The following is a 23,719-nucleotide window of genomic DNA, read 5'->3' on the forward strand; positions in this document are numbered from 1 at the left end:
ACAGCCTGAGAGATCCCCTTAGAGTTGTTCCATCCAGTTCTTACCCATTCTCTTCTTGCCAGCAGCAGCCAAAACTCTCCCCCCCTCCCCCTCTTCCTTCCTTAACAGTGCAGTTGATGTGGTCCGAATTTCATGGAAACTAACCTATTTAAAGTTGGGCTTAATTTCTAATTACACTCAGGATGGGGGTGGGGGTTGTTTGGATTTTAAGGGAATTGTGGGTTGGTTCTCATGTAGCTCCACTGGCAAGGCTAGTGGGCCCAGCACTGTTGAAGGCCTTCTCATGCATCCTGGCTCTTGGCCATTATGACATTGCCACCACCCTGTGCCCATGTTCATCATGGTGGTTGATTTCTGACTTGCAAGAATTCATTAAAACACACACCACACACACACACACACACACACACACACACACACAAAACCTTTGTTACTGTGGAAATTTTTGGACATACAGAAAAGTAATCAACATGTACCCAATACCCAGCTTTAATAATTGTCAACATTTTGTCAGTCTCATTTAGAAGACTTTAGATCAGTGTTTCTCACAGTGTCAGTAGTGATCAACTTACATTAGGATTATCTGGGGATTTGTTTAAAATGCATATCCTCGAGCTCCCCTTTTCCCAGAGCAACTGATCCAGAAAGTTCTCTCTGCCAGGTCCAGTGATCTGCATGTCTAATAAGCTTCCCAGATAGTTCTTTTAAAAAAAAAAAAAAAAAGTTTATTTCTTTATTTGGAGAGAGAGTGTGCACGCAAGGGAGGGGCAGAGAGAGAGAGAGAGAGAGAGAGAGAGAATCCCAAGCAGGCTCCGAACTGTCAGCACAGAGTCCGACGCGGGGCTCAATCCCATGAACTGTGAAATCATGACCTGAGCCAAAATCAAGAGTCAGATGCTTAACTGACTGAACCACCCAGGCATCCCTTGAGATGGTTCTTATGCACGTTGAAGTTTGAGAACCACAGCCTTAGATAAATTTCTGTATAATTAGGCTTCCTGTTATCATGGAATGTCTTAAGGGCACTACTTGCCCAACATCACTCACAGGGTCTTCTGATTCTTCAGGTGGAGGCTACAGAAAGGCCCAGAGCCTGCAGCTTGATCTGTTTTGCTGGTTCATCCATTTTTGCTCCTGGGAAGCTACACATGCTAACAACTAAAGCTCCAACTAAGACTCAAGGCCTCAATCCTAAGAAAGTGTTCTATAAATTGGTCTGTTAATTGTTGAAAGGAGGGCACCGTATCGTCTCTATCCTTTTGCGTTTTGAACTTCCTAGTCTGCCCTTAAACTCAACGATTTCAGTTGGAGTTATACTGAAACAAGCCTAGGCAGTACAGGGGCGCCTGTGTGGCTCAGTTGAGCGTCTGCCTCTTGATTTCGGCTCGGTCAGTCTTGTGGTTTGTGGGTTCGAACCCCATGTCGGACTCTGCGCTGACAGTGCGGAGCCTGCTTAGGATTCTCTCTCTTTCCCTCTCTCTCTGCCCCTCCCCTGTGCTTGCTCGTGCACTCTCTCTCTTTCAAAAATGAATACAAATAAAATAAAATAAAGTAAAATAGAGAAACATGACAGCATCTATAATTCTCTCATGCGGGTTATAGGCCTTGGTCTAGAAAGAGAAATACAGATAAATAAAGCACTTGGAATATGCTAATTTGCCCTCACTTTTGAAACCCCCTCTCCTCCATACCCCACCAAGACATGAGTCTAGTGGGTTCTCACAAACCCTGTTTTTCTGTTTTTCAGGTCAGGAAGGAGGGCTTCTGAAGAAATAGAAGAGTATGTTCCCAGCATATTCTTATGGCATCCTTTGGGGACCTTTGCTAGCCGTGCAGGCTTCGCGGGCATCATCCGTTCAGCCTTTGTTGGACTTAACATTAGAAAATGGAACACATCTGACCGCAGTCTGCCCCTCTAGTTATGCACGTTGAATCAAGAGTTCAGTTAATGCTGCTTCCTCAGCCGGAGGTCTGGACCCTGGCACTGACGTCCCCGTCCCTCTCCCACCCTGTGGTTTTTAGAATCGGACGTCCAGGTATCAGAGTGCTGACCCATGGGTTCTGCTTATTGGTACAGATGGGAAGAAGCAGCACTGGCTTTCTAAACCCAGCCTTCTCCTAAGACTTCCATCAAAGAGAGAGAAAGAAGGTTTCTAGGCAAAGATAGAGTGTAAAGGCAGAGCCACTGGACGCCAGTCCCCCCGGGGGTGAGAGGAGCATCCGTGTCATAGTCTGTGGAACGGTCCCCCGCACAGCTTGTGCCACCGTATATGGCAGACCCGGTTGCCTAATTAGGTCTGACCAAGCTGATGGAGGAAAGTGGGTCCAGAGACAGTTTCATCTGGGAGAAAGGATACACACAGTGACAATTTGGGCGGTTTCTTTCTGTGTTTGAAGTTGATTTTCTTCTTTCCTTTCCTTCTTTTTGGGGGCAGTCACCGCCTCAGACAGCAGAGCTTGGATGGATCAGATGACGGAGGAGGTAAGATACCTTTGGAGGAAATCAAAAAAGCTTCCAGAGAGGCTCCACGGCCCCCAGAGCATTTCCTGGGTTGCAGCGAAGGCACTGTTTGCCGCAGCCTTACGGGGCTGCAGTGGCCGCATCCTGTCATGTCTCCGTGCCTCAGGGGAGTGCTGCTTCCTCTGCCTGGAGCACCTCGCCTCCGGGGTTATCCTCCAGCCCTACTTGTCTTTCACAGCTCTGCGGAAGCATCACCTGCTCTCACGTGTCCCCCCGTCCCCACGCCACTGCCTCTCTGACTCAGAAGTTTCTCCCCTGTGCTCCCACAGCGTGCTGGGCAAACTTAAGTTATAATAGTTAATGTTTATTGGGTGTTTATTCTGCCGGGCGCTATTCTACCAGTTTATATGTGTTAAAGCGTTTAGTCATCACAACGACCCCGTGAGATGGTGCTATTCTCCCCATTTTACAGATGAGGAAACTAACATACAGAGACATTAAGTAAGTCTTCTTTCCAGTTCGTTTTAAACTCTGTGGTCCAGTGAGGATAGTTTCCACTGCTACGTAGCTACTCTTTTCTTCTATGGTGTCTAATCTGCCATTAAGGCCATTCGGTGAATTTGTTCTTTCAGATAATTGTATTTTTCACCTCTAGAAGCTCCATTCAGTTTTGTGTCTTCCATAATTTGATTATGTTTTGCTTCGTCCTTGACGGTAGCCTTTATAGTAGCTGTTTTAAAGTCCTTTTCTGCTAATTCTATCATCTCTGTGTTTCCTGTGTTTCTTTCTACTGACTGATTTTTCTTCTGGTTACAAGACATTTTTCTGCTTCTTCGCGTGATTGGTAGTTTTTTATTGGATGCTGGTCATTGTGAATGCTGCTATGTTGAGTGTCTGGACCTTGTTTCTGTTTTAGTAGGCAATTATATCTGTTTTAGGAGACAGTTAACGAATTTGTTAGTCAACTTGGTCATTTTGTTTTTAAGCTTTATTAGGGCAAGTCTAGAGCTAATTTTATTGTTTTCAAACTTTAAAAAGTTTATTAGAGACGGTGTTAGCAAAATGTCAGTTCTTAACAACTGTAGACGCAGTATAATCCTAATCAGACTCCCAGCAAGTTTCTGGATATTGACAAACTAATTCTAAGGTTTACATGGAGAAGAAAAAGAACCAGAATATTCCCTCCCTCTCCCCCCTCCCCCCCCCTCTTTCTCTCCCTCTTTTTTCCCATAGAGCTAACTTTAAACATTAAGATCCCCAGGCATCCCTGCCTGGTGGTTCACAGGACTCTCCACTCTGCCTGGGTGGAGCTGAGCATCTTCCGGTTCTCTGTAAGCTTCGGGGATTGTTCTTTCTTGGTAGTAATTTGTTGTCCATCCATGTGGAACCTGACCCTATACACACACAGCTTAGAGTGCAATCAGTCTAGATTTCTGCGGCCCTTCTGCTACATAGGTCCTCTCTCTCATCCTCTGCTTCTCTGGTTCCAGCCACCTTCGCCTACCTAAATTTTGACCTCTGTCTCCTCAACTCCACGAGATCTCCATGATCCACTTGGCGTTCCCCCTCCCTGGGCCAGAGTCCAGGAGGTATACACCCAGGCAGGAAGCCAGGGTGGATGGTAAGGTCTCACTCATTTCCCTTCTCTCAGGGATCACTGTCCTGCACTTCCTACTGTCTGCAGTCTGCACACAGTTGTATCTGTGTTATTTCCAGGTTCCTAATTGTCCCCTGCAGGAAGGTATGCCCGGTGCTGGTTACTCTGTTATGGCTGCAGGTGGAGCCCCAAAGCTTTCAGTAACTAACCTTTGCATGTGACCACAAAGTGAAATGGAGCATTAAATCTAGAAAGCTTAGATTACCTGTGTTTCGGCTGCCTCACAGGATTGGGGACATGTGAGATGTGTGAACTGTACTGGGATAATGGTCGAAATATAGATTCCCAGGCCACCAGCAATCAGAAGCTGGAGTTGGGGCCCAGAGATCTGTATTAATGTAAATACACTCCCTGGACAAATATTTTGCACACCGAAGTGTGTCAGGCCTGCTGTAATGCCTCAAAAGTCCGGATTGAGGACAGGAACGGACAGGAAGTATGAAAAGGTACTTCTGCCTTATTTCCTGCCAAAGGGGTTTTAAGGTAAAAAGGTAGTCATAGGAGGTCAGGAATTCAGCTTCTGCTCTGAGATTTAGAGAGCTCCTGAGCACGGCTTCATCGTTCTTAAGTATTTGACTCTTCTTTTTCTATTATCTCTTATCGACAGGGTCATTTCTTTTTCACCAGATCTTCTTCCTTAGCTCTACTCACTAAACTCCTTGTCGCTGGCAAACTCGTCCACCCACTAATGATTCCCAGTTAAATGAGCCCCTGTTAAATGAGGGATCCTGCGTTTCTGTTCCACAAGTCTCTTTCCCAACACGTGTACCTGGGTTGTCTCGTGTCAGTGCCAGATGTGGTGGCTCCGTGATTGGTGGCTGCTGGCCACACTTTTGATCTGCCTGTCCTCACAGATTGTCTCTCTGGACGTTGATTGCACAGGATAGCAGGGTGATCATCCAGGACGATGGGCCAAAGAACTCAGGGAGGCAGGGGCCCCCCTGGACATTGACAAGGCTGTTAGGTGGTTAAGCAGCAGTGAGTGTGGACATTATGATGCTGCTAACTCTGAGGTGCTCATTAAACTCATGGTCTACAGAAGGTTTACTCAACTGGTATCTTTTCCCGGCCTCCTCCTACCCTAAACCTTAAACCTCTTTCTAACTCCCTTCAAAGGACTTCTGAAATCCTTCTTTCTCCATTTTTTGCGATGTGTGAAAATGCTACATTTCAAGGAATAACTGTTAAACATTACAGCACTCATTACCTCTGAATGCCGAAGTTATTACACATCATAAACGTGTGTTACTAGAAGGTTGTGCTGGCTGCCGTTGTGACGTCGTCACATTGGAAGTAAAGGATTTCAGCTTTGAGCACCTCTTCAGGCCATCTCGTCCCAGCCTGTCATTTCACATGTGACAGCACCGAAGCTTAGAGATCATCATACAAAATAGGGTTCTGAGAGGGACTCTGGTCTCCCGACTCACAAAAGAACGCTCGCTCTCATAGTGCTTATCCACCAGTATCACTGCCATCACCACTCATCACCAAACTCCTTTAATTCTCAAGACAAATCTATGAGAAAGTTTTTAAAAATCACCTTCATTGAGGTCTAATGTACATACAAGAAACTGAATCCACTTAAAATGCACCAGTTGAGTTGTGACAGGTGTATACGCCCCATGAAACCGCTTCCGTAATCAAATATGGAACATTTCTGTTGGCCCTCCAGAATTTCTCATGCCCCTTTCCAGTCCATCCTTCCTCTGCCCCTGTCTCCAGGCGACTACTGATTCGTTTTTTGTTGCTCTGGGGCGGTTTGCATTTTCTGGAGTTTTATGTAAGTTGAATCATAAGGACATATGCTGTTGTGTCTGGCTTTTTTCACTCATTGCAACGATTTTGAGTTTATCCAGGTTGTTGTATATATCGTTAGCCTGTTACGTTTATTGATGAGTACTATTCTGGTGTATGGACATACCACATTTTGGTTATCTGTTCACCTGGCAGTGGACATTTTGGATTGCTCGCGATCTCCATATTAAAGATGAGCTGACTAAGGCAAAGAGAAACATCCTTGCCAAAGGTCACACAACTAGTAAGTGATGACACTTGGAAGGCGGCTGTGCTCACCTCTATACCACCAACACTACACAGCCCAGCACCAGGATTTGAATACAGATCTTGACCCCAGAGTCCTTGCTTCTGGCCTCTGGGCTATCACAGATGGTGTGACCCTCAGCTATGTTGGTGTCTCCTTCCACAGGTGGGTTGTATTCATGTCAGCTCCCACGTTTGTAATGTAGAGTGCCTAGCGTGACTGATAGGATACTTAATACAATTCCATTAAGGAAGGAGAGAAGAAAGAAATTTATTTTCAGAGAATACCCCTAGTATTTCTTTTTCCCTTTCATAAACTTGAAGTGTGAAATTAGTGATTTGGCCTTTATTTTGGCTCTGGAGGTTTAACACGTAAAACCCCCTTCCTTGTCACAGTGTACTTGATTTTACCTTCTAGGAGGGATGCCTCTTCCCCGGCATAAATCTGTTTTCCGTGCAGTTATGCCTGAGTCCTTTAATGGAAAATCAGTTCATATGTTACACTTCACACTCGACTTCGTCTATTTGACTGTATGTGAATGTTTAGAATCCATTATGCAGTAGGAATCATATGTTACCTGTAACTAGTTTTTAGAATTATCTTTGCTCGGAGAATTACTTGGTTGGCTAGTGAAGGCTGCTCCTTTGAACTTAGAATAGCCAGTGGGTGGGGACACTCCATGAATGATTGCCCTGAACCATCCATGGATGCTCATTCAGCAATGCCATTAAGCAGATCTTTGGGTGCCTTATGAGGGAACCTACTGGTGCCCATAATAAAATCACACCCAGGTTCTTCAAGGTCATTGGTGCGAGGAGCTTTGTCACCTGGGAAGAGGCTGCTAGTTTCCTTGTACTTGATAGGGGTGACAATTGGCCAGCAATCTCAAAGGAGACTGAGTCTTAGGGAGTAGATACGAGGATCCAAGGTCTAGGATCCAAGCAGGCGGTCTCGTTCCACTACCAGTCTTAGAGGTTAGATTTTATTGAAGAAAGGCAGCAGGTGTTCATACAATGCCTCCTGTGGCCAGGACTGCCCTGATGCCAGAGATAGTGGCGAGTAAGGCAGCCCTTGCCCTCTGAGAGATTCTGATGTAGTGAGAAATGCCCCCTCCGTTCCCTCCCTGTCTTGTCTAGGAAATTTCCAGGAGCCATGTTTCTGGGATCTGTGTCTCAGCATTCAGCCTCCCAAGCTCTGGGTACGTGTTCTTCTTCCCTGGAGAAGATGCCCAGGGAGAGAAGAGAAATGCTTCTTCCATCGATGTGTCAGACTTCCAAGGAAGAGAGCAGGAAAATAGAAGAAGAAAGGGGCTTTTAGGATAAGATTTGTTTTTAGAATGAGAAACGGGAGTGAGTGACGTTTGGAGGTGGTTTAGAGTCTGCTGGTTAGCTAGAATGTCCTGCACGGGACTGTTTGCAAGGCCATGGTGGACCACAAGCTTGCATACCCTGAGGGGCCAGACAGATACCATACGCACATGAAACAGCACACATGTGAGACAGTAAAGGATGGGGGGGCCTGTGGTAAACCTAGAGAGGAGATGGCATAGCCTGAAAGTTCAAATTCATATTTCAGAAAATGACAAAGAATTTTTGAAATCACTTCATAAACAGAACAAAATGCACCTGCAAGTTGGATTAGGCCTTTGGCAAGTGATCTGCAAACGTGTCATCAGACTTTGTAGGGCTGTGCTCTACGGGAACACAGAACTTCGTTGGGAAGACGAAACAGAAGAGATGAGAAGCGTTATGGAACTAAGACAGCAGTAGTATACTGGATGGCAGAGGCAGCCAGTGGTGGTTGCTGTGTTCATGATTTCCATTAGGGCCACAGTTCAGGCGACAAAGAAATCCCTGTGGGCTGAGGATGCTTCAGGAGGAAGGAAGAATGAGCAGTAGGTCCTGAAGGCCAGGCAGGATTTGAAGGAGGAGAAGAATGCAAAGGGCCTTCCTGGTGAGGCCTGGCAAGACGAGCTGGTTCTGCAGAGCAAAGGCCTGATTCTGGTCTGTTCTCAGCTACAGATTTTCAGTGTCCCATATAAACTGCCTTTAATGAAGTTCGGAGATTGCCATTCATCTAATTTGCTGATTCCAAGTGGAATCACTCACAAGAGTTGACACAATGTTTCAGGGAAGTTGGGAGTCATGAGTATGAGAATAGCTGAGAATGATGGACAGCCAGAGCCCCCAAATGACCCAGGGTCCCCAAATTGTAGGATGGCCACACTTATCTTTCTTATTTAGATGGCCATCCTTTAGTGGCACAATTATCCATCCCGATCCTTGGAATCAAGTTTCTGGTTTACACTAAGGCGTTCGGACTTCTTCTGTCATGGAAGGTTGTGTGGTGTTAGAAGAAAGAATATCAGATCTGGAATAGGATTGAACCCAGGCTCTACAAGTGACTTTGGGTGAGTCATTCATTCAACCACCATTTGTTGAGTACCTACTCTGCAGTACTCAGGGCTGGGTTCTGGGGCTATGGTGTTGAAGAAAACGCACGGTCCTTGGCCTCTTACTGTTTATAGCTTGGTCAGGGAAACGGGAACTACTCAAATGGTCACACAACTAGATAAGTAAGGACAAGTGATGATTGAGCCCACTAAAGGCAGAGCTCAGAGCGCCATGAGAGAGAATAGTGCAAAAACCTGACTTGGATTGGGTGATGAGAGAAGGCCACCCTGAAGCAGTGGTTTTTACACTTCAACCAGAAGGAAGAGTGAAGTTTTACACTTCAACCAGAAGGAAGAGGGTGCGAGCAGGGGGCTGGGGGGACCCTGGTAGAGGAGACTGCAGGTGCAAAGTCTTGTCACCTCTCCCAACTCCAGAAGGGTTTCCAGCTCCAAAACACAGCTCTCAGAAAGTGAACTCTGGATAGAGTGTAAAGCTTTGAAGACGAACTTTGAGAAGCACAGAAATGGGGAAGAGCATTTTCTTGTCCTTAGAAAAGATGGATAATATTCAGGGTGAAACAACTTCTGAAAGTACAATTAGATACAGACTCAAATTTCAAATAGTTTGTCTCAGAGTTAAGGTCAAGTTAGGAAGGAACCTGAGAACCCCCAAAGATGTCTTTCACAAGTAGAAAGTCTCTAAAAACAGGAGCTTTAAAAGAAAGGATTAGCTCTTTCTCACATTTAACCACTGCAACTTGGCGTGATCCAGGACCGTGGGCAGAATTCTCACTGCCTCTTGCCACCATCTCATCCCCACTGGAGAGGGCTGTGCTCTTTGCAACTCGGATTCAGTTTTGACAGAATCGAATACCTCCAAACCTTGGGAATAATAAATCCTTATGGCCGACCAAAAAGTGTTTAATTCCTAAAGGGCCAGCCGGGTTGAGCCACTTCTAGCCAGGGGCAATTGGGGACTTAATTCTGTAAGTGTAGCAATCTGGATGATCTGAGAGCTCTGAGTTTAAGGGTAATTGCTCAATTTTCTGGCCATGTCAACAGGGAAAATAGGTAAAAGTGGCTGAACACAGCCAAGCAATGAGGCTGGATGAGATGTGAGATGCTGGACTGTCAGTGGAATTAGAAAAATGCCATCTGTAGAGGGCTGGCGCGCCCTCGCCCCTGTCTTCCCCTCTCCCCATTCATCGCCTACCCTGGGCTTCCCATCTCTCTTTTGGGCTGCTTCTCACTCCTTGCTTAATCTTCCCCCCCTACTCTGTGTCCCTTCTGCAAACAGCAGAGCCGCTAAGAGCCTGCACAGCTTCAATGTGGAGAAAGAGAAAGTAGAAAGAATTAAGTACAGATAAATTAGAACCCTGACATCTCAATTCCTTTCTCTTGCTTAGTAAGAACGTTCCATTAGGGCAGCATTCAGCATACGGGACTTCTTAGTTGGTTCCCAAACCTACTTCCTTTGCCTCCCTAATCTTTTTAAACTATTACAGTCAGCACTAATTTTTTGATTAAATAACGTTCCTTAAAATCTATTTGTTTTTTCTAAGTTCAGAGTCAGTAGAAGTGGATGCTAAGGTTTTCCTGAACTCATGCCTGCCCACCCTTCCCTGACACACACCCAAGCAGGGACTCCTTTAGCTGAACATTTGCATCACAGGGGTGGGGCCTGTGGGGGGGGGAGCGGGGGGGGGGGTACTCGCTGGTGCAAGGGTTGGCTGTCATGTCTGTTGTGTCTCCGCTTTGGTCTCTGTATATGAGGTAACATATTTGGAAAAGGAGCCATTCTTTTTTTTTTTTTTTAAAGTTTATTTATTTTGAGAGAGAGAGAGCGCACACAAGCAAGTGGGGGAGAGGCAGAAAGAGATGGAGAGGGGGAGAATCCCAAGCAGGCTCCTCACAGAGCCCAGTGCAGGGCTCAACCTCACGAATGACGAGATCATGACCTGAACCAGATTAAGAGTTGGACGCTTTACCAACTGAGCCACCCAAGAGCCTCGTCTTTAAATTTTTTTTTATTTTTGAGAGAGAGAGAGAGAGAGAGAGAGAGAGAGAGAGAGAGCCTTAAGCAGGTTCCATGCTCAACACAGAGCCCAGTACAGGGCTCGATCCCACAACCTCAGGGTCATGACCTGAACCAAAATCGAGAATGGGATGCTCAACCGATGGAGCGCCCCCGGCACCCCAAGAGAAAAGTCATTCTCGTGGGAAACGGTATTGGTAATTCGTGTTTGTGCTCACTGCGAGCCAGGCCCTGTGCTTTTACCTGTAGTGGCCCTCACAGCGGCTCTCGGAGAGACACTGATTATCACCCCTGTACAGAGGAGGAAATGGAAGCCTTGGCACGTGAAGCCGCTCACAGAAGTCACATGGCTGTTTCGCAGCGATATGCTGGTTACTGTTTGACCACTGGCTGTCCAGGGGAGCAAAGTCCTCACGGGGTTAGTGTTTGCCGATTTCTGTGGTGTCAATATCCCCACTGTGACTGGTCTCGGGCTCCCAGAAGGACATCACTGACCACAGAGCTGGGAAGACATGGGCAGGAGCACACCAGTAGACCCTAGTTCTACCCTACAAGTGGAGAAGAGAGAAATTATCACAGGAGCATGGATAAAGTGAAATGCAAAATTTAGGAAGTGCTGAGTTTTGACTATTGATTGCCTTTGTTTTTAATATAATTTATCTGGTTATGAGGGTGTATAACTTAGTCCTTAATGATGTTTACGTGTAACAGCTTTTGCAGGCAGTATTCCTAATAATTTAGCCGTTGGCTCTTACAGGCCAGTATGAGCTGCTCCGGCACAGCCCCGCTAGCTCATAGGCAGTGGAGCTGGATTGCAGACGTGGTCTTCGGGACTCCCGAGCACTCTGCTGTCACAGCCGTCCTCGTCCTTGTTGAAGCATCGGGTTGGTGTCTCAACCCTGCTTATTGAGGAAGCTAGTCTGCACTCATTTTTCTAGCCCCCTGTTGCAGATCCCTTCCCACCCCGGTTCTCAGACTAGCCTGCCGGCCTGTGTCCTCGGCTCTGCCGACCCTCCCACGCTCAGGTTTCGCCTACAGGAGTGGCCCGGCTGACAGGCATAAGCCGAAGAGACCAGGCTCGTACAGCTCCGTGACATGAAACAGAATCTTTAGGTTTGACTGTTCCTCTCTTGTTATGCTTCGTTTTTTATCAACTCCATGGAAATCGCTTTTCGATGATGATTTCTTGTGCCCGTGCTGAGTCTTCCAGAGAGGAGAACCTGCTTTGGAGGTTTTCCCGGGCTTCGGCGGGTGGCAGCAGGTGTATCGGGTGTTTGGGACGTTTGTGAGAACCAAGGCCCCACAGGGCTCCTCCTGGGGCTGAAGGGCCATGTTTGTAGTTTTCACACCAACCTGCCCCTTTGAGGTATAGCAGAGAAGACAGACTGACACCTCAGAGACATGGACACTTGAAAGACTGCATGGGATGTGGGGAAGCCCCAGCCAAGGGTGCTGAATCATGGTGTGGGCTGAGGGCATAATGGGGCTGCAGGTGGAATCTGTGCAGGTTAATTGCATTATGGAAAATGAATTTTATTACAGTGATTCTAAACAAAAGATTTGCTGTGCTCTACCTGTAGGCCACAACTATGGCTGGAACATTTGAAAAGACTCCTCTGTAACCAAATGTGACGGAAAGAGTTGGTTGGGCAATATATATACATATATGTACATATACATATACATATACATATACATATATATGTATATATATCATGAGATATATTCCTTTTTTCATTTTCTAACATTTACTTATTTTGTTTCTTTTTTTTTTTAACATTTATTTATTTTTGAGAGACAGAGAGAGACAGAGCATGAGTGGGGGAGGGACAGAGAGAAAGGGAGACACAGAATCCGAAGCAGGCTCCAGACTCTAAGCTGTCAGCACAGAGCCCGACATGGGGCTCAAACTCACGAACGGTGAAATCATGACCTGAGCCGAAGTCGGATGCATCACCAACTGAGCCACCCAGGTGCCCCCATGAGACACCCCAGAATAAGATGGTCTTAGAGATAGAATAGTCCTTCTTCGTTGATAAGGAAACCTAGGACCAGAGTTGATAAGTAATTGCCTAAGTTCAGCAAATTGGGGGCAGATCTGGGACCCATGTTTCCTGATTTCTAATCGGGCGCACCCTGCAGTACAACTCTGTGGACCAGAAATCTGGGAATTCAGTTCTTCCTTGATAGGCAGTTGAAGTCACGTTCTTGGCAGCAAAAGAAGGGGCATTAGTAGATACAGACTCTAGAGGCCACAGGGTTAACTTCTCTATTCTCCAATGTGGGTATGGCCAGTGCTGGTCCCCAGAGTGAGTGAGACACCAGAGGGGGTCACATGGAACTTGCCAGAAATTTCTTCAATGCAGCCAGAGAAGTTGCTTTTACTTACTTACTTACTTACTTATTTATTTGCAGGAGGTGATTCAAGGTCCCATGATCCTACCCTAAGCAAAGTATGCACTACCATAGAGTAGGCGTCTACAAATTGACTCCACAAACATGGGAGAGACTGGTTTGGCTATATTCTCCTGGCATCCCCAAAAGGCAGGGGCGTCTGTGAGAACCGAGTTGAGCTTTCAGCAGATCTTAGTTCTGCTTTGTCCGCTCGGTTACGTCCTACCTTACCCCTTATCCAGCTGCAAAGCAGAGCCCAGTGTCTTGACCGGACCTCTTGCTCTGTTGGCAGAGCTGGGACCGGGTGCTTTATGCCACGCGTGGTGCCCTGAAATCTCTAGGTCTCACCAGACTTTCCAGACTCACAGTCACGGATGTCTTTACCTGAAACGTGGCTGACAGTGACTTTTCTGGGTTCCATTTCCTCTGTTCCTGTGCACAGCCTGCTTCCATGTGCCCATCTGAAGAGGCAGAATAGGAGAATGGAAACGAAAGCCTGGTGCCATGCGTGCACACGTGCTTTAAATGAGGCGCATTGTATTAACCTTCCTCCAGGAACACACACGGAGAGAAAGCTCCGTCAGCACTCTGTCATGCTATAGTCAGTTTAGGGGAATGTGATTAATAATAAATCATCCAACGTTAACCACTGACAAAAGTAAAAGAGAGCTAAATCTCCCTGAAATCATTATAGAGATCAAGGTATTTATTCTGTAGCTCCTTGGATTCTGTCCCGGTTGAATACAGGAGACAGGATCGGGGTAGGACAAAACTAATCGCATTTAGTTTTGTGAGACCGTGGGAGAAGTGTCGGCAAGCAGTGTTCCAGCTTTCGGGGAGGGGCATGGGGACTTCACACAATTGTGAGGGGAGCGGACAAATCAGGAATCAAAGGGCCCGAATGCAGCAGACAGGCCGTGTTGCTGAGAACTACTGCCGGAGGGAGCTTGTAGACAGCTCAGATTTTTATTTGACTAGAAAGAAATAGAGGCTCAGTTTTCTGGGAGGTCTGTCTCAAAAGATGGGACTGTATACATAGGCATCATATTCCCTGCGTGTACAGAGACAGGTAGAGTCGTGGAGTTGTTCCAGATCGTCTTTGTGACCCAAACACAGCAAGTTGTGCCCTGGGACAGCTGTAGACTGTTCTCCCAGAGAGATGGCCAGGGTGCAGACCTGACAGCCAGGTGTCGCTTAGGGGAGATGGGAAGGGACAGGCATGTGTATGCTCGGAGGTTGGACTTAGCTCCCCTCTTAGCCCTCAGGTGGAGAAGTCTTTTCTTTCTGACATATCACACATGGAAATGTGTTTCTAAAGAAGGATTAGGTCGGGGCTCCTGGGTGGCTCAGTCGGTTGGGCGTCCGACTTCGGCTCGGGTCATGATCTCGCGGTCCGTGAGTTCGAGCCCCGCGTCGGGCTCTGTGCTGACAGCTCAGAGCCTGGAGCCTGTTTCCGATTCTGTGTCTCCCTCTTTCTCTGACCCTCCCCTGTTCATGCTCTCTGTCTCAAAAATAAATAAACGTTAAAAAAATTTTTTTTTTAAATAAAAAGAAGGATTAGGTATAGTAGAAATCTAGGGGAAAGGTAACGGGGGCCTGACTCTCTTACCCCAGTAAGAGATGAACCTGATATGGCCAAATGGTAGATCTTACTCTGTAGCTTTATGTTCTGCCAGTTTTCTCAAAGTTCACAGATGTTGGTGTGTGTGTGTGTGTGTGTGTGTGTGTGTGTGTGTGTGTGTGTGTGTCTATTCGTCTATATATACACACACAGGAGGACACACACTGGGAATGTGATTCCTGAGTCCATAAGTGTGGTTGACGGACTAGGTTTACCTAAAAGACCCTTTAAGAGAAAGCTCTTGAAAGATGATTACAGAATTGAGACACCATCATTTAAAAGTGCCCGAGGCAAACGCCTTTGAAAATTGCAGCAGCGGAGGGACAGAGAAAGAACCACGCAGCCCTTGATTGTTGCGCTGTTCCCTCAGGACCCGTTCTCCCCCTCCCCCTCTGTTTCTCATCTGATAAGAGAGAGAGCAGCACTAAGACTCCTCATCTATCTTATGAAAATCCGATTCGGAATGGCTGTGATCAAAACCAGCTGGCTGTCACCGGCAGTGGCCTCGCGCGGAGGGAACCGCTCAGAAGCGTTCCGTATGTGGGAGTGTCACGGGTGGCACCGATCAAAGTGGCATTTTTTTAATAAATATATATAAGGAAAAACACAAAACCTAAGGATTTAGAATAAAAGCAGTGTAGTTTGTCTTGTTTTTTTCAATGTAACACGAAGAGGATGAAATAGAATCAGATATGCCTGGTTTCTAACGTCCCTACTTCCACGGGCGGCTCCGAGAAGGCGCTCTGTGTCACGTTAACACTGTATCACTCATCTTGGGCCTTACTGAAGAGAGTGGAAAGTTCCTCAGTTTCCATTCCTTCCAGCCACTTTTTCCTCGTCGCTTTTAAAGTCCTTTACCCCTCCTTGTCCTTAGCACATCTCTACAGATCAAAGCTGGAAGCACCAGCGACCTCCGAAAGCTCACAGAGTGGCAGGGAGCGTTCCTGTTCATCGTCCTCCGTTTCCTTCAACTGTCAGTGACCGGTGGGTGTGATGTTCCCTGGGGGCCACCTCGGCAGGTGGCAGCGGGGTCCTCCCCGTGTCGGGCTCCTGGGCTGAATGGTATCTTTCTCCATAGAGAACTCTTGTGCTCGCGAGCACTACCTTTGAATTGCTCGGAAGGCTCGATCTTGTAAGCACACCGTGGACTTGGGTGGGGGGATGCGGCCAATCTCATTCTGGGGTGTTGCGTTCATGGCTCCTTGCGAAATGTGCAACCATCCCGCTGTGGGTACCGGAACACAGCTCCAGAGGTCCGGCCCTCACGCACCACGACGTACCACGAGCCGCGTTGCCACTCTTAGCGAAGCGCCCCCTCTGCCCGCGATCCGGCCAGCCCCACGGCGTGCTGGGGCCCGGTTTGTCTCGGAAACTAAAGTCAGTCCCAGCCTTCGTCGTCAAACCGTCGTCCGCCAGGAGAGCCACCACAGCTTGGGGGGCCGTGAGGAACAATCGGCTATTTTGATCTTCGTGAGGTCTGTGATCTCCTTGCCCGGCGACGTGAAGAGAGATGCAGTTTGGCAGGAACGTGGAGGCATTTCAGGACCTCAGCACCTCAGGACCTCAGGCTCCGTCACACGCTTCCCCGGGGACCTGCTCGTGCATAGCGCCAGAGTAGACATTGGCCCTACCGTGTATTTCTTGGCGTTTTAGGTGCGGGTCTCCAGCGAACGTCCCAGTCTCCCGACTCTTTTCTGCCGTGTCCATTGCCTCTCTCCTCCCCTGCCAGTAACGAGTCCGGGCCGGGCCAGCTTCGATCAGGTGAAGTCACAGGGGACAGGTCTTCATCAAGCAGACCTGTGGGGACCCGCAGACCTGTTTTTGTCCCTCGAACCCTGAGTTGGGGAGTGCGGGGGACCGACGGTTGCAGGGCCCAGGCTCGCTCAGGAGCTCCTCTGAGACCGTCTCTTTCTCTTGTTCCTTCTGGTGTTTGAAGCCTGTTGCCTACTGCTTTCCCCTTTTCTTCTCCCTTTTAAAAAATTCCCCATTTTTTCACTTAGAAAAAAATTATTTATACGATTGAGATCCACTAATTAAAGCCATTTTCTGGTATTTGGTTACTGGAGCGTTTGATGTCTCTCTGACAAGACCATGAAATGCACAGAGTGTCCACAGGGACAGAATTTGCTGAACACGGCTCTTTGTAAATGAGGGGACACAGTGTCGCAGCAGCTCATGAATATGGAACGCCCATGATGCCACCTCAGTGGACTTGGGAACACAGATGAATCCTGTCATGTGCTAAATGAGACCAATTTCTTTCACTTAACTTCATCTTCAATCAGACCTTCTTCCATTTGCCTGTTTAAAATTCCCCATACGTGATGCAGAAGGTAACAGCATTCAGTAAAACAAAGTTTTGCAGCTGCAGAGAAAAATTATAATGATCTCTGGCTTCAAGTTGCCGTCTCCCGAAAACATGGACATTGTTTCACTTAAGAGCTCTGCTGAGCTCTTTTGACTTTGGGCACAGAATTAGGGGCTGTGTGGACCACTGTCTCTGCGGTGTCCTTAAGCAGTATGTCCAGATCCCCCTCGTGTGGATTAGATATTGAGGTTGGCTATGGACGGTGGACGTGAGCCATGAAGAGCCTTTGGGTGCTCTGCGGTGGCCAGTGCGCCGAGTGGGAGAGCAGCTCGGGGAAAAGATTGCATGTAACCAAGCAGGGCCTTTGCCAGAGGGAGCTCAGTTAGTGGATGGAGCGAGAGGGACGGATGTCATCAGAAGGCACCCGGCGGAACCTGGCAAGGTAGGCCAACCACTTATATCATTCACTAAGAGGTCAAGATGAGAAGGTGCTAGAGTGTAGAAGAGACTTTAATGGAGCTCTCCAGAAACGCCTGTGGATGCGACCAGGAAATCCCATTCAGAAATCTCCAAACAAGAAAATCGGCAAAAACCTCAAGGGACACAGAGAAGAGGGGCTCCCGGGTGGGACCCAGGGTCTGGATTAGGAGGCCCCCTTTGTTCTCTTCTTCCTGCAGGACTTAGCTTTATATCCCAGGTAAAGAGTCAGAGTCATGCTCAGGGTGTATGCTGTGTGCTGAGTCCAGTCTTCGAAAATCACTTTCTGTTCTAGTTGTACCAAAACAGGCCAACGACACCGGGGTTTGAACGCGGGCCATCTCGCACACAATGCATCGCAGAGATCTGGAGCCAGCTTTATTGGACGAGGCAAGCTGGCTTCTTACTGTCAGGCCACAGGGGCTGAAAAGGAGCCCTCTGGGACTTCACTGGGTAGTTAGCTTTTTAGTGTGTGCGTGTGATGATATTACCCATAACGAATGTATTTCGGGGCAAATGGCAGCTTCTCACATCTTTGAAACCAGTTGCAGTCGATCCTGCTGGTGTTCCCACATGTTTCTATTATTTATTTAAGCACCCCTCATTTCTGTGGTTTCATCCGGTAGTTGGTTTGTTGCGTAGATCTGTTGGCAGACGGGTGTTCTGGATCGTAATGAGTTGCCCATTTGGCAGTCTGTCTCTTTGAAGTAACTTCTTACGATTGGTGCTATGCACTGACAGACCTTTACTGGGGGCTTCCAGAAGGTGGAGCGATACAGGGGAGCACTCCAGAAGTCCAAACAGAAAGAAACACGGGTTAGTGAAGAGCAGTGTGACCCAGCCTCGGGATGGGAGCCCTGTGGTCCATACTGCCAAAATATGAGTGAGTCTTCCTCTGTAACTTTGTGCCCACTCATCCGTTGTTTCCTGTGCAGACACAGGCCCTTCCCAGGCAGGCCTTGCAGCTGTCAAGTGAGGCAGAACCTTTGCTAGGATGTTATCAAATCCAGGAAGTATCCAAGGATTGTGTCCGTGTCGTGTATAGACAACTATGGACTCGGTAGCACTTACAGCATAATTGGAACGAAACAGATCAACGCGGCTCGTCCCTGTGTGTGACTTTCAGATGGGAGGAGAATCTATTGATTCGGTTCTGTTCGGTTGTCCCTTGGTTTGCTAGTCCTTGGGAAGTCCTTGGGAATGCAGAAGTGACTGGGAACTGCTCTCTGCCCTCTGCTAGCGGGGCATCTAGGGGGCAGACCCAGGGCAAATTTCCTGTACTCTGCCCACACAGTGGCCTCTACCTGTTGGATTCCAAGGTGAGTCACAAAGGAAGGGATTTTACATTTTCCTGATTCTGCTTGTATTACTATTTTTTTTTAAGGTGTGGTCCCTCCCTCTGCCACTTTGCCATGCTTCATCAATCTTGGTTTTCCTGTCATGTGCCCTAGAAGGTCTTGTGTATAGCAGACACCCAGTCCATGTTTCCTGGCTGATCGACGCAGGTCCTTCCTCACCTGCCACCAGGCACCCTCTCTCCAACCCCCTCCCCCCCCCCCCCCGCCCCATCACTCTCCCCTGGTCCCTGGGCCGCTGACATTGGCCTTTTTCCAGTTTCTTCAGTGCTGGGAGATGCTTCTCACCTCACAGCGCCTTTGCACCTGCCGTCCCTGCCTGCTTTAATCCTGTCTGTCCTTCAGCTTTGAGCTGCGTCGTCCCTCATTTAGAGACCTTCCCCAACTCCCCACCCCACCTTCCAAAGTTCTAAATGAGATCTCTGAACCAGATTAAATGCATTATGGAGCACCCATTCAATAGAATCCTAGGTGGCCATTTAAAAGAATAAGATTTACAGTACATTTATTGATAAGGGGAGAGAAAGCAAGTTGCAGAACCATGCATGTGTAAAGTGATCCTGTTCACAAACATTTTTTAAAGGACATGTGTGCTGCGGTAGGTACACGTTCTTTTCAGTAAATACAAGAAATTGTTAATAGCACCTCTAGGGAGACAGACTGGGGCTCACATAAGAATAAGAAGTTTTTCATTTTAACCTTTTCTGGAGCATTTGAATTGTTACCACATATGATATTTTACATTCGAAAAATAAGACAGTTAGTTGTTTCGGCCCTGGTACTTTCCGGCGCTCCACAAAGACAAAGACTGTCTTCTATTTGCTGTTGTTACTGGCACCGCGTGGCATTGCACCTTTCAGATGCTCAGTGTTCCTTGGATGAATGAACGAATAAACAAGCAAATGCGGTTTCCCCACGTGCGGCTAACCAGGTGACACGTGGGGAGACAAGCAGGTTGAACAGGCAGGAGAGATGGCTGACAGAAGAGGTGGGGAGCAAGGGCAAAGAGCAAAGAGAACCCGTTCAGTTGAAGGAGTCGGAGCTGGGAAAGAGAAGCACGTGATGGTGGCCTGTGTCCGGGTGGCGGTCCGTGTGAGGTCATAGCCCTCCTGCCTTGCTCCCCTTTTCTGAGACTGTTTGAGGTGCTCAGTCACCTCCATGGGGCCAGTTCAGTAAGACACGGGCCGCAGGGAGGAGTCCCCAGGGCTCCGGTGTCACTGCGCTCTTTCCATTCTGTTCCATCTGGCCTTGCTGAGGCAGTGGTGAGTTGGGGCATATGGCGAGGGAGAGACTTAGCTTATTTGTGGCGATGGGAATCAGGAGAAATACCAGAACAGAGGTCGTTGAATCTTTAGAGTAAAAGCCATCCAGACTCCGCTCTACGAGTGCCTTTGAAGGCACTGTTCATTTGCAAAGAGAGCACGAGTGGGCGAGGATGAGCTCATGGGTTGCAGTCGGACGGAGCCGGAAACCTGGCGCTGTCCGTTATTGATGATCTCAGCTCACGCCAGCTGCTTAATCTTGCTGAGCCTCACTGTTCTCGCCTGCAAAATGGGCAAGAGTAAATGAGATGCTGAAGGTAGAGCATATAGTTTCTCTGCAGGCTCAACACTTTATCTGTTAAGCGAATAAGAATAGCTCTAGAATCTTTATTATGCACGGAGCAGAGTTTGGCATTTTGTATGGTGAGTATTTTGTAAAGATGATGGCATTTAATGCTTGTAACAACCATATGCGGGAGGTGAAATTCCCCCTTCTACAGATGATACCACTGAGGCACGGAGAGGATAGTCACACAGCTGGTAGGTGGGGAAGCCAGGATTGGAGCCTGCGTCTTAACCACGGGATGGACGTCCTGCCCATATACTTAACCCACTCACTGTTTCTGTTCATGTTCTTCTTGCTTTTAGCAGCACAGAAGAACAGGAGAATAAATTCAATAGAACCATTACATTTTTTCAAAATAGCGGTAGCTTTTCAGCAGCGCTAGAACAGACCCCCTGTATTCCTCTTACCGTCTCTGTTAAAAATCACGCGCTTTCTATTTCATTTTATTAGAAATTTGTCTTCTATTTGAGCACCGTTGACATACAGTGTTACATTAGTAACGTTCCGAGAGTCACGCTTGGGGTCCTGAACCAGACTGGGTCACCGGTCCAGACTTGCAGGCCAAGCAGCCATAACCGAGCATTCCCGGTATATACTTTTGTGAAGAAGCGGATTTCGCAAGTCCGTTTTCTGAAATCTTCTAGGGGAAGACGAGGTGGGAAGGAGCAAGGCCGAACAAGTTACATATACATGAAAGCTTGTCTGTGATACTAAATCAGGAACTGTAAAACTGTGAAGTTCTTTGAAGTTTGCCCCAAACCGGCTCCACGGCCACCTGTTCCACGGGGGCCGGGAGTTGGACGGCCCGACTCTGCTGCGATGGCTCAAGCTGTCACCGCACCGGAATGGTCCAGCTTGCCTCAGCCTGGCTGTCATCGCTGGCTCTGTCCCACTCAGGCGGTTCACCGGGTTCTGTTGGGCACCGGGCTTCCAATTAGAGAGAAATCCCACTGTGTGGCCGGCCTCACCAGTGCCACTCTGAGAGGCCCCTTTGCCAAGGCCCAGGCTGACCTCTGATCTGTCACAGATGGGCCAGCCCCACACTCCTTTGTGCGCATTTGGAGGAGGGGGGCGGGGATGAGGAGGGAAGCCCGTGAGGAGTCGGAGTGGACATTGGGCAGAAGTGTAGTTCCTCAGAGCCGGGAGGAGCGGGGCGGAGTTGACAGGACCCAAATGCTAACGCTGTGGAGGGAGAGGGGACTCGGGGAAGACCCCGTCCTGAGCCCTAAGCCCAGCGTGGGGCCTTCTCTTGCCACCTTCTGAATATTCATCTCAGGCTGGACTCCACACCGAGGCGAGCCGGGGGCAGCTAACTGGCTCGCTCCAACACTGTCACAGTGCTGATGGCGCGTGGCACAGCCAGCTTCCTCCCTGCCCCGCCGCTCGGCCCGGGCTCAGGGACGGTGCTGTCAGCGGCTCTCACCGTGGACGGCATTAATCACGCAGAGCGAGAGTGAACAAGAAGGCAAAATTCCTATTAGCATAAGAGGTAGAATCTTAGAGGACTCCGCGTCTAATTCTTCAGCAGGACGGAGAGGCAGAATCTAAGCCCTCCACAGCTGCTTTCTGGACAGAGGTCTTGCCGAACGTGGGTCGTTATTTTGGGGGTGGTGTGTGAGTGTTCTTTATTTCCCCTCTCAGCCATTCCTTTTCTTAAGCCCTTTTGATTCTTTTAATCACTGCCTTTAACTCTCGGTCTTATTTTCTGTGTCTCCGTCTCTCCCTTGCCTACCTCCTCCCTCTCTTTCCAGGTACGGCATCTGTAGCTCTGCAGTCGGAGGCCGTAATAAAGACACCAGGCTCGGAGTTGACATTTATATACTCAGGCTTAGCTGGACCAGAGCAGTTGCAAAGTCTGAATAATGAATAGTCTGAAAGTGGCAGAAGGGTCTTCCCAGCTGTTCTTGGAATGACTCTGCATGTCTTTTAAAAATTAAATTGGGGGGGCGCCTGGGTGGCTCAGTCGGTTGAGTGTCCGACTTCGGCTCAGGTCATGATCTCGCAGTTCGTGAGTTCGAGCCCCGCATCGGGCTCTGTGCTGACAGCTCAGAGCCTGGAGCCTGCTTCAGATTCTGTGTCTCCCTCTCCCTCTGCCCCTTCCCCACTCATACTCTGCCTTTCTCTGTCCCTCAAAAATGAATAAATGTTTAAAAAAATTAAAAAAAACATATTTAAAAATTTAATTGGGGGCGCCTGGGTGGCTCGGTGGGTAAGCGTCCGACTTCAGCTCAGGTCGTGATCTCACAGATCGTGGGTTCGAGCCCCGCGTCAGGCTCTGCGCTGACAGCTCGGAGCCTGGAGCCTGCTTCGGATTCTGTGTCGCCCTCTCTCTCTGCCCCTTCCCAACTCATGCTCTGTCTCTCTCAACAATAAATAAACATTAAAAAAAATTTTTTTAACGAAATAAAATTGAATTTAGTCCATGGAAGCAAAAACAAAGAGTTTCTTCACTATTCAGTCTTCACTGGGCTTTTTCCTCCTGATGTTTGTGGTTGGATTGGGAATTCTAGGATGGTATCTCTCCACTTGGCCTTTTTTTCTGCCCCCTCTCTTTTTCTACTCCGACCGGTTGAAACAAAGAAAACCCCTCAACCAGTCAGTGATGCTCATTTGGAAAAGGAAATACTTCTTTAGGGCGTTAGGTTGTCCCCGTGACAAGAGGGGCTGTTTTGGGGAAGTCGCCACTTGCTTCTCTGCTTCTCTCGGCCTCTCTGCTCGCGTGACTCTGTTGGACTAATGAACGAGATGTCCTCCTGTGTCTGGACGTCTGTCTCACATGTACAGTTTGAAGAAGGGAAATCTCCATGACCCGGCAAGACACGTGTCCTCTTTAGAATCGGCATTCTTTATTATATCAGACCTGGCAAGACTGAGCCCAGGGACACCGCTGGGGAAACGCTTCATCTCATTAGGTGTGAAATGTCCTTCAGAGTCAGGCTCAGGGCCATGACGGCCGTGATGATTGCAGGGATTACGACGAGCTAATGCACGGGTGGACCTCGGTCATGAGGTGGCTCATTCTCGGGCTCCTCCAATGTAAACTTCCCCAAGTACAGTAGGGGACTCTCTTCCCATTTCTTTACATTTCTCATTGGGAGGGCCACTCCAAGAGCTCCTAACTTGGAGCGTACAGCAGGATCACCAAAGAAATCTTAGGAAAAAGTACAGAATCCTGAGCCCCGCCCAGGAGGTTCTAATCCAGCAGGTGGCTGGGGTAACGCCTGGGATTCGGAAACGGTTGCAGCCCACCTTTGGTTTCAGGCACACCTCTAGTTCAGTACCGCAGCCCTAGTTGGGGACCCCGGAGGCCAGAGACTGTGTCTGAGTATCCGTCCTACCCCCCGCTGGCACGTTGAAGGTGGTAAATACA

General features: G+C 48.3%; 1 protein-coding gene across 12 annotated transcripts in view; it reads left to right on the forward strand.

Annotated features, from left to right (window-relative positions):
- IFT43 (intraflagellar transport 43) overlaps positions 1–23,719 on the forward strand; it is an 82,866-nt gene that overhangs the window by 55,509 nt on the left and 3,638 nt on the right. For 10 of the 12 annotated variants that reach the window (XR_008299535.1, XR_008299536.1, XR_008299537.1 and 7 more), the window contains 2 exons: positions 1,748–1,780; positions 2,436–2,482. The exons of the other annotated variants lie outside the window; for them this stretch is intronic. Coding sequence is in view for 3 of the 10 variants with exons in the window: in XM_015071611.3 (XP_014927097.1) it covers positions 1,748–1,780; positions 2,436–2,482 (80 nt within the window). In the remaining 7 variants the exon portion in view is untranslated. The remainder of the gene's footprint in view (positions 1–1,747; positions 1,781–2,435; positions 2,483–23,719) is intronic. 12 annotated transcript variants of the gene reach the window in all.

The sequence above is a fragment of the Acinonyx jubatus genome, chromosome B3 (genome assembly GCF_027475565.1).
Source record: "Acinonyx jubatus isolate Ajub_Pintada_27869175 chromosome B3, VMU_Ajub_asm_v1.0, whole genome shotgun sequence".
Classification (NCBI taxonomy): Eukaryota; Metazoa; Chordata; class Mammalia; order Carnivora; family Felidae; genus Acinonyx; species Acinonyx jubatus.